The 14,819-nt window shown below is 40.1% G+C and overlaps 1 protein-coding gene across 1 annotated transcript in view; it reads left to right on the forward strand.

The window, feature by feature from the left end:
- Window positions 1–2,020: 2,020 nt before the first annotated feature.
- DAB1 (Dab, reelin signal transducer, homolog 1 (Drosophila)) overlaps window positions 2,021–14,819 on the forward strand; it is a gene marked incomplete at its 5' end in the record, with an annotated part of 51,674 nt that continues 38,875 nt past the window's right edge. The window contains 2 exons of the mRNA XM_008943775.1: window positions 2,021–2,160; window positions 4,453–4,551. Coding sequence (XP_008942023.1) covers window positions 2,021–2,160; window positions 4,453–4,551 — 239 coding nt within the window. The remainder of the gene's footprint in view (window positions 2,161–4,452; window positions 4,552–14,819) is intronic.

Here is a 14,819-nt window from a genome sequence, read left to right on the forward strand (position 1 = left end):
CACTGTTATTGTTGTACTTTGCTGTGTTTCCAGATGTTCTCCCTCCTGCCCCACTCTGGAGGCTGTAAGTGGAAACTGGGTTTTCATTGTTTTTAGCTGATGGTGCCAACATCTGCCTTGGTATTTCCCTGGGGGATGATATTAGCACTACTTGAGTTTCTGATTTATCATTTGTGTCTCATTAGCTTTTTTATTTTTTTCTAATAAAATATAATGTAAGAGCATGAAGTTTCAACCCTACTAAATTCTTTAGAGGGAGCAGGAGTGAAAAAAAAACCAAGGGAAACAGTTGGGTAGCTGCTGAATTATCATAGCAACACTTATCAGCTGCCTTATTTTTAAGGGGCTATAAATGAGGCATTAAAACATTGCCCTGAGCTAATATTTTTCAGTGGAAGAAATAATATTTGTGTGTTCAGACACAATTGAAGATCTCAATATGCTTAAAATAGCTCTATTTTTTAACATACATTTAGTCCATCATTAGTTCACAGCATGGACTCTGCTGTACTCTGGGGAAAGGAGAACCAAATTAGTGTCTCCATTTGGAACTGCTCTTTATTGGTCCTGTATGCTTCTCGTTTTTCTCATAATTGTAGTGTAAAACTTTCAGTTCCATAGTTTTGAACCCAATTGATTTATCCACTTGGTGGGTGTGCAACCCAAGTAAAGTAGAACCGAGTACTGACTGCTGAAAGAAGGTGCTTTTAATAGATGTGTAAAACAAAATAAATGTTTCCCCCCTGAAGCTTGTGTGCTTCTGCTTATCAAAAACCAGCTGCACAGAAGCAGATTTTATTCATGTGCAGTGCTTAAATCTGACCTTTCAAACAGAAATGAGGTTTGAAGAAAATTTGTACCCAAATTCTTAAATATAGGTGTCTTACCTATGCTTCATTTATAGCAGACTCCAGCTGTTTGTTCTTTGTTTGTAGTAGCTAGAAGGGTGGGGCAAAATCCTTAGCAAGAGCTCCTAGGTGGTAAGAGTATAAATTTTAACAATCCCAGTCCATGTTCAGGCAGGTTTGGGGTTTTTTTTAGTGTAATGTGTTGGATCTGAGCAACTTCAAATTAAGACCTCACATTTTTTTCTTGCTTCTTTGTACACTGGATGCTGTTTGGTTGATAATTTGTTTGGTTGCAGTTATTTACAGTTCATTGTTGGTTTTTTGACATCTTAGCAAGAAATTCCACAGACAGCTGCAAATTATATCTTTAATCAATTTTAGGAAGACTGATATCCTAACTAGCATATTTCTTCCAGCTGAGATGCAGTATAAACTCTTCTGCAGATAACATGGAGGGGAAAAAGTCTTTTTGTCTATCTGACAGAGATGTTGCTTTCATGGATTGCTGTAGTGTCACCATCGTGTGACCTTATCAGTGCTATGGTATCTTACTCCCTAATTATTTTTGTGTTAAGAAACATCTTGTACCTTTTTTTTTAAGCTTCTCGAGGTGAGCTTGTGAGAGTCGACTTTGATAGTTCTGTTGTTTCTGTATATGTCTATAAGCAGAAATAAGAGACACTATTTCTCATGGGGATTTTAGAGCAGCAATAGTCTATGGGCAAGTAATAATCCATCATTGAAATGTTAATGGTGTAAATATTGCTGATGCAGTTAGATAAGTCGGCGTACGAGGAAATAGCAGCATGTTTCTATTAGGGTTTTGTCTGCAAAATTGAGAATCCTCAAGTGGATTTGGATTAAAACAACTTGTACAGATCAGAAGTTTTCAGATCCACAAGGTGCGATTCCAGCTTATCTCTTATTTCTGTAAACCTAATTTGTGTGCAAATTTCATGCCCAAGATTTTTACATGGCAACAATTCCGTTGTGAATTCATTTGAGATGCTGAGGCCAAAGGGTTTATTGAACTAGGCATTCGAATTTTATTGAAATGTTTGCATGTTTAGGTGTTGAGGTAGGAGTTAGACCAAATTTGCCACTCAATTGTGAGTATTTATTGACTGGTTTTCCTTCTGTGTTTGTTCCTTGTTTTCCTTGTGTGTTTTCAGGTCAGGATCGCAGCGAAGCCACTTTAATAAAGAGGTTTAAAGGTGACGGTGTCCGATACAAAGCAAAACTGATTGGAATAGATGAGGTTTCTGCTGCACGGGGAGACAAGTTATGCCAAGACTCCATGATGAAGCTCAAGGTGCAGTGAAACTTTTAATGTTTAATATTATGGAGTCAAGGGGCCTTCAGCTTGAACTTTTACTCCTTCTCCTTTGGTGGCACCGAGTGTCGCTCGGGTTAATTATGTATTGATATCAGTCAATTTTGCATGAGCTCCTGGCTGGTATTGCTTATCCTGTTTTAATTTTAATACATTATCTCTGGGTTTAGTAGTTATTCATGATTGACACCACTGCAATTTGTCCACAAATTATAAACAACACATCTGCAAATTGAGTAATTTTATTATGCAAAAGGGGAGGTAAACCACTATAAGGAAAAATGGTATATTGGAACATTTTGTGTGACAGTGCTAATCAACTACAGCCCTACCTTTGGCTGTTACCTCCTGCTGGGACAGGCAAGAAGATGAGTGACAGTGTGGGGTGTAGGTAGCCAGATGTAGGGGGGAACTAGTGCCCTCACCAGGAGGAGAACATCTTGCACCTGCAATGGCAGGATTCATGGGTTGCAAAATCAGGAGGCAGTGCAGTGAGAGGACAGCATGAGAAGGTGAAGGAGTCACCAGAGTTTTGGGAAAGAAATGGAGCAGTGACAAAAGCAGACTTTGAGTAGACTGCAAACTTGGAGAGTAGACAGAGTCTGAAAGCACTTACTGATGTAGGAGGATGGACTTTCTGGAGCATGCTGGACATCTGTCTTTCCCTCAGTCTTGTCTTACAACCCTCCAAGAGCATAAGAACTCTGTAGAGGAAGCATGCTTTATGTGGCCCTGGGAAGTGTGGAAGGGCTGGAGTAATTGAGGAGGAAGGATGGGTTGTGTTTTTCTTGGTAGTAGTGTTGGTCATGGGCTTCCCACTGCACGGTTACAAGCTGGATAGCAGAGTAAATCCTCTGCATTTTTTTCCCCATTTTTTTTCCTTTCAGTCCTCTACCCAGCACTCTGCCAAGAGAGCTGATGGATTTCCCATTACATTTTTTTTCAGGAGGAGAAATCACTAAACAGGGTCTTTTACACTACAGCTCTCATGGTTCCAGTCCTGGGGAACTGGGAGGAAAAGTTGGTTATTTGTGAATAAACAGCAAAGAGTGACATGCATCTTATGGTTCAACAATCTAAAAGCAAGATCTGGTAGATAATTTACAAATCAGTTGCAAACAATTTATGACAAGGAGAAAATAATCTGTTCTAAAAGGTACAGTGTAGATTTATTACATCTGCCACGTTATTCCTATCTGGTTTAATTGTATACTGGATAGTTCTCTGCATTTCATAGTTCCTAGAAGCAATTTGAGAGAGTTGTCACTGTTCTGCTGCACAAGCCTTTTTGTCTCTCTGCTCCCTGGATTATCATTTTCACATATCCCAGATGCCTGAGACCTGTTTGCAAAGTGGCGAGATTGATCTAAACAATGTTGAGAGATGCCTAAAACCATTAAGGGAAGGAAGCATTAGAAATTCACGTTTGTGTGTGAGGCACCACAGCGTGAAGTTGTGGGCTCTGGAAACTTCAGAGTCTTAACAACATTATTTTTAAGGCCAGGCATAAGGTTTTGGGTTAACTTTTGACAAATACCTCCATTTTTCTCTTTAATTTTCGTGTCTGAGAACAGTGACCTCATGAAGGTCATGAAACATAAGTTACTGATTGATAAAACATTGACATTGAGAGCAGCAGATAAAGGCTAAACATTTTCATTTAGTTACTAGTGCAACTGATTGCATTTGATCTTGGTACCATGTTACTGGTCAGGGCAGGCTCCTGGGAAGGTGGAAAAAAAAGTTAATGTTATACTTAGGCTGAGATATGTATCAGCAAGTTCACTTACACAGTAAAAGCTTGAGATCAGTAAAAATAAACTAACCCTCAATACCAGTTTTTACAGCAAAGATGTATTTTGATTTTGAGAAGAATATTCTTCTTCTATAAAAAGCTCAATTTGTTTATTGTTGGCTTTTTTTTTTTCCTCTACTCCTTGTTGCAATTTTTTCCTGAAAACAAAACAGCTTATAGCTGGAGAAAGTGTGCTAGAAATGACCTTCAGCTTCCATGAAAACACATTTCATGGAGGATTAGCTAGTGAAGGGGTTGGAAGCAGGAGCACATTTGAAATGCTGTCTGGGTAGCATAAAGAGATGTGGTGCCTTGAAAAAAGGGAGGAAAGCTGAAGTAAGAGGGGGGAGCATTCTTGGAAAGGCTTTTTAGTTTTCCTAGAAAAATGGTGAATTGTCCATAAGCAACTCTTTGTGCTCTGCTGTGGCACCTAGAAGGGTGAATGAAACAAGCCAAACTCTTCTTTCTTTCAACAGGGAATTGTTGCTGCGGCTCGTTCAAAAGGAGAACATAAACAAAAAATCTTCTTAACAGTCTCCTTTGGGGGAATCAAAATCTTCGATGAAAAGACAGGGGTAAGTAAAATAATCATGTGATGGCACAGAACTGAATCTTCTCATGTTTTGTTTTGGGTTTTTTAAGAGCGTTTCCTAGCTGGGCAATAATATCTCCCCAGTGTAAGCACACATGAAGCAGCTGAGAAGCCTTATAAAGGGTTATCATAGGTCAGAGCAGGCCATTAAATGACTGAGGTGTAAAGAGCAGCACAGGGATATAGTTTATTTTAAAGCCTTGCTCTGGACACTTCTGCAGAACTATTTGAGTACACAGATGGTCCTTAAATGCATAAACACTCACAGCTCTGAGCCCCGAAAGTGGCAAGAAGGGATTTGTTTTCCTTCTGCCAGATCAAAAACTGCTTCTTGGAAATATCAGGCCCCTGTTTGCAGAAGACTTTAGCAGTCCATGGTACAGGCTGGTGTCTGTGCCCATGTGGGTTTTCTCATCCAGCCTGGGCCCAACTGCACTCATCCTAACGATGCTGCTTGGGATTCCATGGCAGTATGGGTTAAGTGACTTTTGAGATTCTCATGACAAGAGATTAGGATTAGAAACTAGGATTGCCATGGATTGGGCTCCTCGTGTCATAGGAGGCTAAAGGGAAGAAAACAAGCTGGAACATGGAGCTGTGGACAACCCCAAAAGAGGGAAGCTTGTTTTCCCCACTGATGCCTGAATTAGGAAGAGAAAAGGAAGGGCACTGGGAGCTGGGCAGCTCCTGGGAGCAGCACACACTTAGCTGGGATGTCCCAGGGGGGTGACAAGAACTTCTGTCAGGTCCATAATTCCGTGTGAATGCAGCTGTAGTCACCATAATGTGACATACTCCTACTAACAGCAATGATGGTCTTCTGTGAGGTACACAGTAATGGTAAGAATCAGAGATTTCGTGTTGTCAGCCATGGGAAAAAGTTTATGTTGCATGGGATTGGAGGTAGAAGGTGCTGGAAAGTTGGAGGTTGCTATTTGAGGATGCCAAGCAGCGACTGTTCAGTAGCATCTGGGTGAGGAAGCTGCAGGAGACTTCCATGTCATATGCAGGTTTTCCCATCAGTATCATGTTTGATTTTTAAAATTGCTGTGCAAGAAGAAACCTAACCAAAACATTACAGTACTTAGATATAAAGACACAACACACAAACTGTTTTAATCCTCATTAAGAAGATTTTTATAGCAGTTTAAGCTCTGCCTTGAATTTTAAAAAGCACTTGATTTAATCTTTTCAAAGATTAACTATTTAACATGATGCCAGAAGTAAAACCCTACTGATGATAGATGAAATTATCTTTGCCAGTTAATTTATATTATTAGAAAATCAATGTCATTGAGCTGACTGATACATAATACAAGTAGTTAGTAATGAAAAGCTCATTGGGAATGTGTTGTGTACAGCATGTGGAAAGTATTCCAACAAAAGCAGTGTTTAAAAGAACATTGCTGAGGTTACAGCCTGTGCTCAGAAGATAGGAAATGCCACAATTAGGGCTTCCAGTGCAGTCGTGGTTGGGTCCTTTAATAGATAGGTGTGGGGGTAGTACTTAACTCTGCCATGACAATGACATACTTTTTTTTTGGCTGGAGAAGATCAGCTTCATTCAGTGTACAGAACATATTGTAATACACTGAATAATATGGTGATGTTTTGTTTCCTTTTTTTTTCAACTGCAAATTGAGGCCACAGTTATATTCCTAAGACTAAAATCTTTTCTTGGGAAAATAAAGAAGAAAGAGAGATACTTGTCCTCTAGTATTTGTCTCTGAATGTTTCACAAACATGGGATTTATTTTCATTTAAAAAAAAAAAAGGAGGGGAAATGGGATGTATCTAGAAACAAAGGTGTGGTTTAACCAAATTGCCTTTCCTACAGTGTCCTGTACACTCTTCTATCTGCAGCTAGGGAGGTGGGGACGTGAGATAAGTCTTCATTTCATAACTTTGACACCCTGTACTCTAAATCTGACATAACAGGGTTACTAGAAGGATGATAGAGTTACTATACTCACTGAGGCTTAGCCCAAAACCTTTAAATCCCTCTTCCAGATGTCTGCCCCTCAGTGGACAGAAGTATTGACTTGTCCTTCCTGAAACAGGACTGTGACAGAGGAATGTGGAGAGCTTTCAGCATCAGTTTTGATGTCTTGTTTTGAAAGCAGGAGAATGGTGCTTTCTGTGCCAAGTGTTGAAGCATGAACTCCTCTCACAGTTCTTCACAGCCACCATCCCTTTGGCTTTTTCCCCAGCTTGGTTCTGTTAGTGTTCCCAAATTTCATGTCCTTGTTCTGCTCTTCTCATAGTCAGTCTTATCCAGCCTGCCTCTGCTTTGTCAGCCTACAGTTGTCATCTCATTACCAAAAAAGTCCTAGACAGTTTCAACATCTGAAATACATGAGTTAACATCAGCAACAGGGCATGGACAGAGCCCAAGAGGCTTTCTGAGCCTGCAGAAACACTGCTGAGGCAAGGTGCTTTCTACAGCACAAGAGACAGATATTTAGGGATGGTGCACTGTGTCTCATCCATCCAGCTTTGGCTCTTTGTGGTGTAAGGCCAAGAGATGTCAGTTGTCACAGTAGCAAATAACACCATCTTTGTGGTCTCACATCAGTGTCTGTGTGCTAAAGTCACTCCAAAGAAAGCTGAAATAGTGTTACATGACCCTTCTGTAAAAGAAAAAAAAGGATGATGGACTTAGGTGATGCAGGACACTAATAAACCCATTCTTGTTTTAGAAGCAACAAGGAAAATCCCCCATCCTGGCAAAACTAGGGATGTACAGGTGCTCTTTTGATGGGAAGGGAGCCAAAAGGGTTGCAAAAAGGTTATGTTTTGCTTACACAGATCTTCTGCTATCCATTAAACTTTAAAGCTTATAAAGTTTGGAGGCTGATGTTCACATTGGTGCAACAGTCTGAAAAATAAACCCTTAATAGGGAGCAACCTGGAAAATCTGGCATTTGCTTTCTGCTCCTTTAACAGCCCTCCCTGACCCTCAGTGTTGTCTTCCTTAGTTGTATTTCCATGATTTTGGAATTCCCAAAAGGATATTTTGGGCCACAGTGCTCATTTATTGTTTATTTGGAAAGGTTATTTACCTCTCTAGGGAGGTAATTTTTATCATTGGCTATTGCTATCTTGTCTGCCACACTGGCTGTCTGATGTGATATAAAAAGAGAAAAAATATTCTGTAAAAATCTAAGCTTCTGTATCTTTAGTATCTTGTAGGCTATTATTGGATTTTAATTTATCACAATAAGAAATCAATTTGCAGCTCAAAACTAGCAAATTTTTTTAAAATTGGCAGTGTCATAGCTGACTTCATACAGCTGATTTAGGGAAATTGCTCCATAATTCATTACAGATGAAGAGCTGTAGTTGGGTTACTACTGAAAATGATAAGCAAGACTTTTTCCTCTATACTTTATAGCTCTCTTTAATATGTTCCAGACCTAATATTCATCAAAAAATATTGATTTTAATAATGCTGTTATTCCAGCCATCAGGAATTCTGTCCTTTTAATAAATTTATCCATGAAGCAGATTAGGTTGATGATGGAATATACTTTTGGAAGAATTTCAGGAAAAACAGGAGAAGGATTTGCTGTGAATTTGCACCGTAGATATGATACAATTTAGTTCATCTATAGCACTGTAACAGAAATAACATTCCTCTCTTACATTTCATCATTCTATTCCATAAATTAATCTAAATAAGTCCCTTAATACCACTTGTCAGTGTATTCAGAATGAAGTAGAAGGCCTTGAGTAGCAGAGTTTGTGTGTACTGTTGTATACACTCAGTCATCTACTGGAGGAGCCTGCTGTCAAAGTCCTAACATAAGCTGTATAATACAAAATTCTATTTAATTTGACTAACGGGATGGTTTCCTCCTGCTGTGTGCCAAAAATTCTCATTATGCATGGACTTTGGCCCTATTTTTTCCTTCCAAGTGTACCTTTTTTGTCTACTGTCATATGCTGGTGATCCATCCCACTTGCCTTCTCCAGAATGTTTGCCAAGTATATACCTCACCTGAAGGAAACACATAAATTCATATTTTTTTTAAGGTAAAAAACCTACCACAAATATTACAAACCCCAGACTTTTTCTGCCTAATGCCACTTCAGAGATTTCATGGCTGCATATTATATGAAAACAATTTTTGACCAGTTGTTCTGTCATATTCCCCCTGCACCCTGGTGGCATCTCAAGGTGGCATCTTTCAAACACAGGACAGCCCAAGCTGGAATGTATTCTTGGTTGGTAGACTTCCATGAGAATTCTTCCATATTTTCAAAAGAATGGCATCTAGAAGACAAAAATGCAAATAGTTGCATTGTCTTATTTAATACTCTCCCTTTGAGGGTAGAACTTAGTGGTTAATGTGTTCCTTAGAAAGCAACAAAAACCCATAACTCTCAGTATAGCAGGATATGCAAAAATTTTAAAAGACCATCATTGTTCATTAGCTATTTATGAATATTATTTTGTTAATCACACACATCAGGCTATCTCCCTGTGATAGCTTAGTAATGCTTCATTAGACGTGCATGACTAATATGGGCTCCATAAAGAGGCTGTAATTGTCTCATTGTTTATTTATGTACCAATAAATCTTTGTTTCCTGTAGGTTGCTTTCCAAAAATGTATTTAAAAATAGTAATTAAATTCTGTAAAATACTTGGGGAGACGTTTTTTTTTCCACGTTCATCTAATAAGGTTCATCTTTAAACTCTTGTTCTCTCTAATTGCAAAATCCTGGTGACTTTTTAATGGAAAACCCAGGCACAGAATTAAGATAAAAGCAAAATATTGCCATTTGGCTTTAAGTAAAGAGTTATTTTTGTTAAAATAAAATTTTATATTAGCTCGTGGATATGCAAATTGCCAGAATACACAGCAATATGTACTTCTCAATGAGCTATTGTTATTAATTCATCTAGGTTCCAAAAAGCATGGTAGACCTATATCAGTATCTTGTTTATTTGTGAGAAATCCCCTAAACAGGTGGATTGCAGCCCAGTTTATGAAGGTGACAGCCATTTCACCAGTTTTTCTTATTGTGTCCTACGCAGCACCCTAAAAGTGAGTTTGATTGGCGTTGTCTCTTACTTTGGAGAGATTGGCTCATCCTTCAGAAATATTCACACATTATCTTGATCAAAATGCAGAGCTTGGCCCAGCCTATGGGTTTGGGTAATTCCTAGAAATACTGTAAATGATCAAGTTACAGTAGTGCCGTGTTTAAATACTCATGTTTTATGAATTTAATCTGTAGCCATTCTCTTCAGGCTGTCAGTCTGAAATCCAGGGAGGAAAACTATAAATAAATAAATAAAATCTTGATTATCTATTCTCATTTTTTATTATCCATCCCTTACCTTTATTATCTTTGAGGAGGATTACGTGACTCTTGTGCAGAGCAGGGTTTACCTACCTGAGAAGGTGTTACTCACTGAGTAATACCTCTTTGTTCTGTGGAAGGGGGACCAGACCTTATCTGTAGCATTTTGTACAACTAAATTAATTTGCCTTTTCATGCTGGCCACAGATCTCGTGATTGTGCTTCTGCTTTAACTCTTAATGATGTCTAAATAAATAATACATGTAGTGGGTGGTGATAATCCTGCCAACCTCAAATTATTCTTTTCTTGTGAGATGATTTTATGCCTCTGATAGGATCCAGCCCGTTTTAGCTGCCTATATCTTGCCCATCTTCCTGATATTTTAAGCTCCCTTGACCTTATAACGTGCAGATTTTTCAGAGTTGTTGCTAAAGCACCTATAAGGTGTTTCCCAAGTCGTTCTGAGACTTCACCAGGTTTGTGCTCATAACCCCTGGATTTGCTGCTCTTCTCCATTTGATGTGAATGACAGTGTTAATTATGCTGATAGATTGCTAACAGGACAGCTAAACTTGGCTGAAAGAAAATTTTAGTGAGATGAAAATTCTTACTGTTGGCAGAAGATGCCTCATTTGAAATGTACCAAAGGTACTTCTTGACTTTACTGGAAATCTGTTGGTTCTGGCATCTTTGACCAGAAATTGAGGTACGATTATGGATCTGTAGTTATTCCTTGAAGCACATGTGCTGGAGCAGATAAAATGTCAAACTGTCAAGTCTCTATCACTGAGCGTCTCTGAATATTTAAAAATAGGAATAAGAGGAGAAATAAATTTTATCTGCTCTCTACTCACTCTGCAGTGAGCAGGAGAGATGGTGTGATTAGTTCTCTGAATTTTCGTGGTTGCCAGAGCATGGTATTGGCCAGGAGATTGTTAATGGTCCCTGCCTGAGGCTCCTTCCAGTTCCAGGGCCAGAGGCTCCCAGAGGTCGGTTTTGTTCTCTTCATTGCTTTGAAACTCATCTTCCCAAAATTCCTCTTTATGACTGATCTTGGGTGGAGCACTTCATTAGCATTGTTAATTTACCAGCTGATTTGGAATAAAGACCTTCCTGGCCTCCCTGACTCTCCTCTCTGGATTCCACCCCTGAGTTTCTAGTTCTCTTTCCCGCCCCTGCAGTTTTCAGCTGGGATTTCCTGGGTGCTCTCTGTCCTTGATCTCTCTTTCTTCCTGTTGTGCTTTATATCAGAGCTACTTTATTTGCAAACATACACTTGGTTATTGTGTCAAACGGAACGGTGCCAGCCTTGTCTCCTCCTGTTCAAATCTTGACCTGTCTCTCCAGCTCTCTTCTTACGTGTTCAGCCAGCAGTCCAAGATGAACATCACTAAACCAAGCCTTTTAATCCTGACTCCCAAAGGTCTTTCTCTGACCTCCTTTTCAGAGTGCTGAGGAAAATATCAGCATCATCTATTATTCAGCCCTGTAAATTCAGCAGCCTTTTTAACTCGATGTTGTTTTCAATTGTCACATCCAGGGTAACTCCAGATCTTACAGATGCTTCTTAACTGCTCAGAAATACAGCATTTATTGTCATACTTGCAGTTAAAACACAGTCCTGCCTCTCTTCATCTTGTCTCTCAATTGTTATCCTTCTCTTTGTCCTTGACAAATATGACTTTTATTTTTGAAATCCCATCATGACTGCCAAAATTGCTCTCTCAGCTTCTTCTGTCGATCCCGTCACACTTCTCTTTGCATTCCTACACTGAATCTGCCTTTTTTATTTTAACAGCCCATTGCCTGACTGGGCTTTTTCCAGGCTCTTCATGCTTTTCATCCACTTTCTAGCAGCCATTCCACAGCACCAACTTTCATCATTCCTTTATTCAGTTTTCAAATAAACGAGCCTTTCAGAACCTCTTCCCATCCTGCCCGCCATACTCTGGAGGAATTGTTTGCACATATTCATGCAGTACCCCCTTATTTTTTCTTCAGATTCCTCCTTGAAACCCACCAATGCTAGAAACTTCAACGTTAAACTCAAGATCCCTCTGACCAACTGGGAGTCTTGCTCTGATTCTGGACAGTTTTCTGTCTTTCTACTTATGAATACTAAGGGATGTCATTTACTGCTCCACATCCAGTAAATATATTTAATTAGACTATGGCAGAGGAGGAGGTGACTTAAAAACCCTGCATATTACTCTTAAAAGGTGTTTATAATCTTCTGATACTTCAGAAGGGAAACAATAACACATTTCATAAATAACATTTGAGAGTTAGCAAAATGTAAATGTCAGAAGAATCTACTTCCATAATTGCATGCCTTATTGGCTATTGTAATTCATTTCCTAGTGACCTTCCAAACTATGCCCTAGACAGTTTGGATGGTTCAGAGTGCTCCACAGGGATTTTTAATAGCCACATGGAGGTACATTTTATTGATGCCCAGTTTGCTGCACGAAGATTGTAAAAGCCTTATGTATTATGACAGCTTTGTCACTGTGGAAAAAAAAAAGGGAACCCAAAAGCCAGAACTCTGGTGTGATTTTGCACGCTGTGAAGTCTGAGAGGTTTGGGATCTAGAGCTTTGGTTTGAACCTTATGTCTTTCCTCCTAACACTTGGCATACAGAGGAGGGCTGAAATTTCTCCCCTTCCTCTCATGTGGAGATGCTCTGATCTACAGCTGAGTTCAGCCTTCTTGTAGGGAGCTCCACAGCAACTGCCTTGTAATATTTCTGACACTAATTGGCATGAAGATAAAATAAACCTATTCCAGGCGTTTTAACCAAACTGAAATAATTTGTGGAAATTCGTTGTAGTTGTATTTAACAGTGTGAAAAGGGTAAAAAGTTGATTGCTTTCAGAAAGGCAGAAAATGAGATTTTATGACTTTAGGGATGGTCTCATTTGGCTCTTTATGGCCTCCTGTTGTTTAAGCCAAGTGGCCCAGGATGGATTTAAGAAAGGGAGGTAGTGCTACCTGCATTCTGTGTTAGTTCCCAGTTGCCTTTTGGTCTTCATTGCATGGGGTGGGGGGTATCTGTTTGTAGAGCTGTTGCAGTAAAAATTGTTTAGCTTTATTGCTTGGTGTGCTTAAGCTGAATTTGGGGTGAATTTTACTTCAAACTTCAAAGTCAGCTTTTGGTTATAAAAATGTTTGTCATTACCATCATCCAGTTCTGGTGTCCCCACTATACAAGGGACATAAATCTGTTGGAGCGAGTCCAGAGGAGGAACACAAAAATGATCCAGGGGCTGGAGCATCTCTGCTCTGTGGATAGGCTGAGGGCACTGGGATTGCTCAGCCTGGAGAAGACTCCAGGAGGACCTGATAACTGCCTTCCAATGCCTGAAGGGAACCCACAGGAGGGCTAGAGAGGGACTGTTCACAAGAGTGTGCAGTGACAGGACAAGGGGAAATGGCTTTAAACTGAAGGAGAGCAGGTTTAGACTAGATCTTGGGAAGAAGTTCTTCAGTCCAAGGGTGGTCAGACTCTGGACTAGGTTCCCCAGAGAGGCTGTGGATGCCTCTCCCTGGAGGTGTTCAAGGCCAGGTTGAATAAGAGGTTGAGAGGCATCCCTGCCCATGGCTGGGAGGTTGGATGAGATGATCTCTAGGGTCCTTTCCAACCTAAGCCATTCTGTCATTCTGTGTGGTGGAGCTGCACTGCATCCCTCCAGTGAGGTTTTATCCCATGGCAGAACTCTCAAAGTTTAGAGTTATATTGATTATTTTGCCTATAATCACTCCCCTTTTTGTGATTCATATAAATAAAGCAGGATATGAAAGCCCCATTTAGTCCCAGTGACTCCAGCTGTCATTTTGTCTTGCAGAAGAGCACCCAAAATAGTTTGCAACTACTGATATTTTTAAGCCAGGTTGATGAGAAAAATGAAAGCAAAAAATACTAGTAAAAAATTTCAAGCCTGTTTTCAGCACATGCTCAGGAAGGGATTCAGCAAGAAAACTGCTGACATAATAATAGCTCAGCTGCACTGAAACCTCCCTGGAGAGCAGTGGGGGACCTTCAGCAGAAAGTTACGTCCCCTTTGAAATCTGCTGTTCCTTCCTCTTGGGGATGGCTGGGAAGCATTATGCCCTGGGTGTGCTGGTGATTTTCTCCCCTATTCAGTGCAGTTTCTGTGGTAGGCTGCTCTGCAATTTGCTGTTGGCCCTGGTAATAGCAACACTACCGACGATGCTGCTGAATTTCTGTGTTAACTTATAGGCTGTTTAACCTCTCCTGTTGCTGGGGTCGGATACAAGGGAGACAGATGACCTTCACTGTCCCTCTAATGGAAGAGGGAAACTGCTGGAAGGTTTACTTTTAAAGTTACCTGGAGTTTGTGAGGTGATAGTAATAGATCTCTATTGGCAATAAAACCAGTGGATGATGATCTGCTCTCAGCAACACATTGTGGTCACAGGGAAGTCAGCAAGACCTTTGCTCAATTTGATAGTTTGAGGGACAAGTGAATGCCTTCTCTTCTGTTTAGTGTCCATTATAAGTGGCCCTGTGGAAGGAGAAGAGGAGGAAAGACAGTGTTTACCACTGGATGCTCCTATTTATCAACAGTTGCCAAACACAAATACCTGCTTTTATCTCAGCCTCGCAGTCAAATAAGCCATAAATTTCAGAAACCAATAGATCTTCACTTAATATATCCACTGTTCATAAAAGCTGTCTTCCTAATTGAGATAATTGCACTCAGAACCTTTCTGCTTTATGCACCGTGTGCTCAGCATGCAGTGTCACCAAGCCCAGGGGCTGGAACAGCATCTCCTGTTGTGCTACCCAGCCCCGGGTGGCAGTGGTGGAATTACAGCATTGCCCATTTCTACTGTTAATGCTGCTTAATTTTTTGTGCTTCCCATCCTAATTCTGCATCATCATCTTCCCAGCAAGGCGAGCAGCACCATTCCTGC

The sequence above is a fragment of the Merops nubicus genome, unplaced genomic scaffold, assembly GCF_000691845.1.
Source record: "Merops nubicus isolate BGI_N331 unplaced genomic scaffold, ASM69184v1 scaffold4637, whole genome shotgun sequence".
Classification (NCBI taxonomy): Eukaryota; Metazoa; Chordata; class Aves; order Coraciiformes; family Meropidae; genus Merops; species Merops nubicus.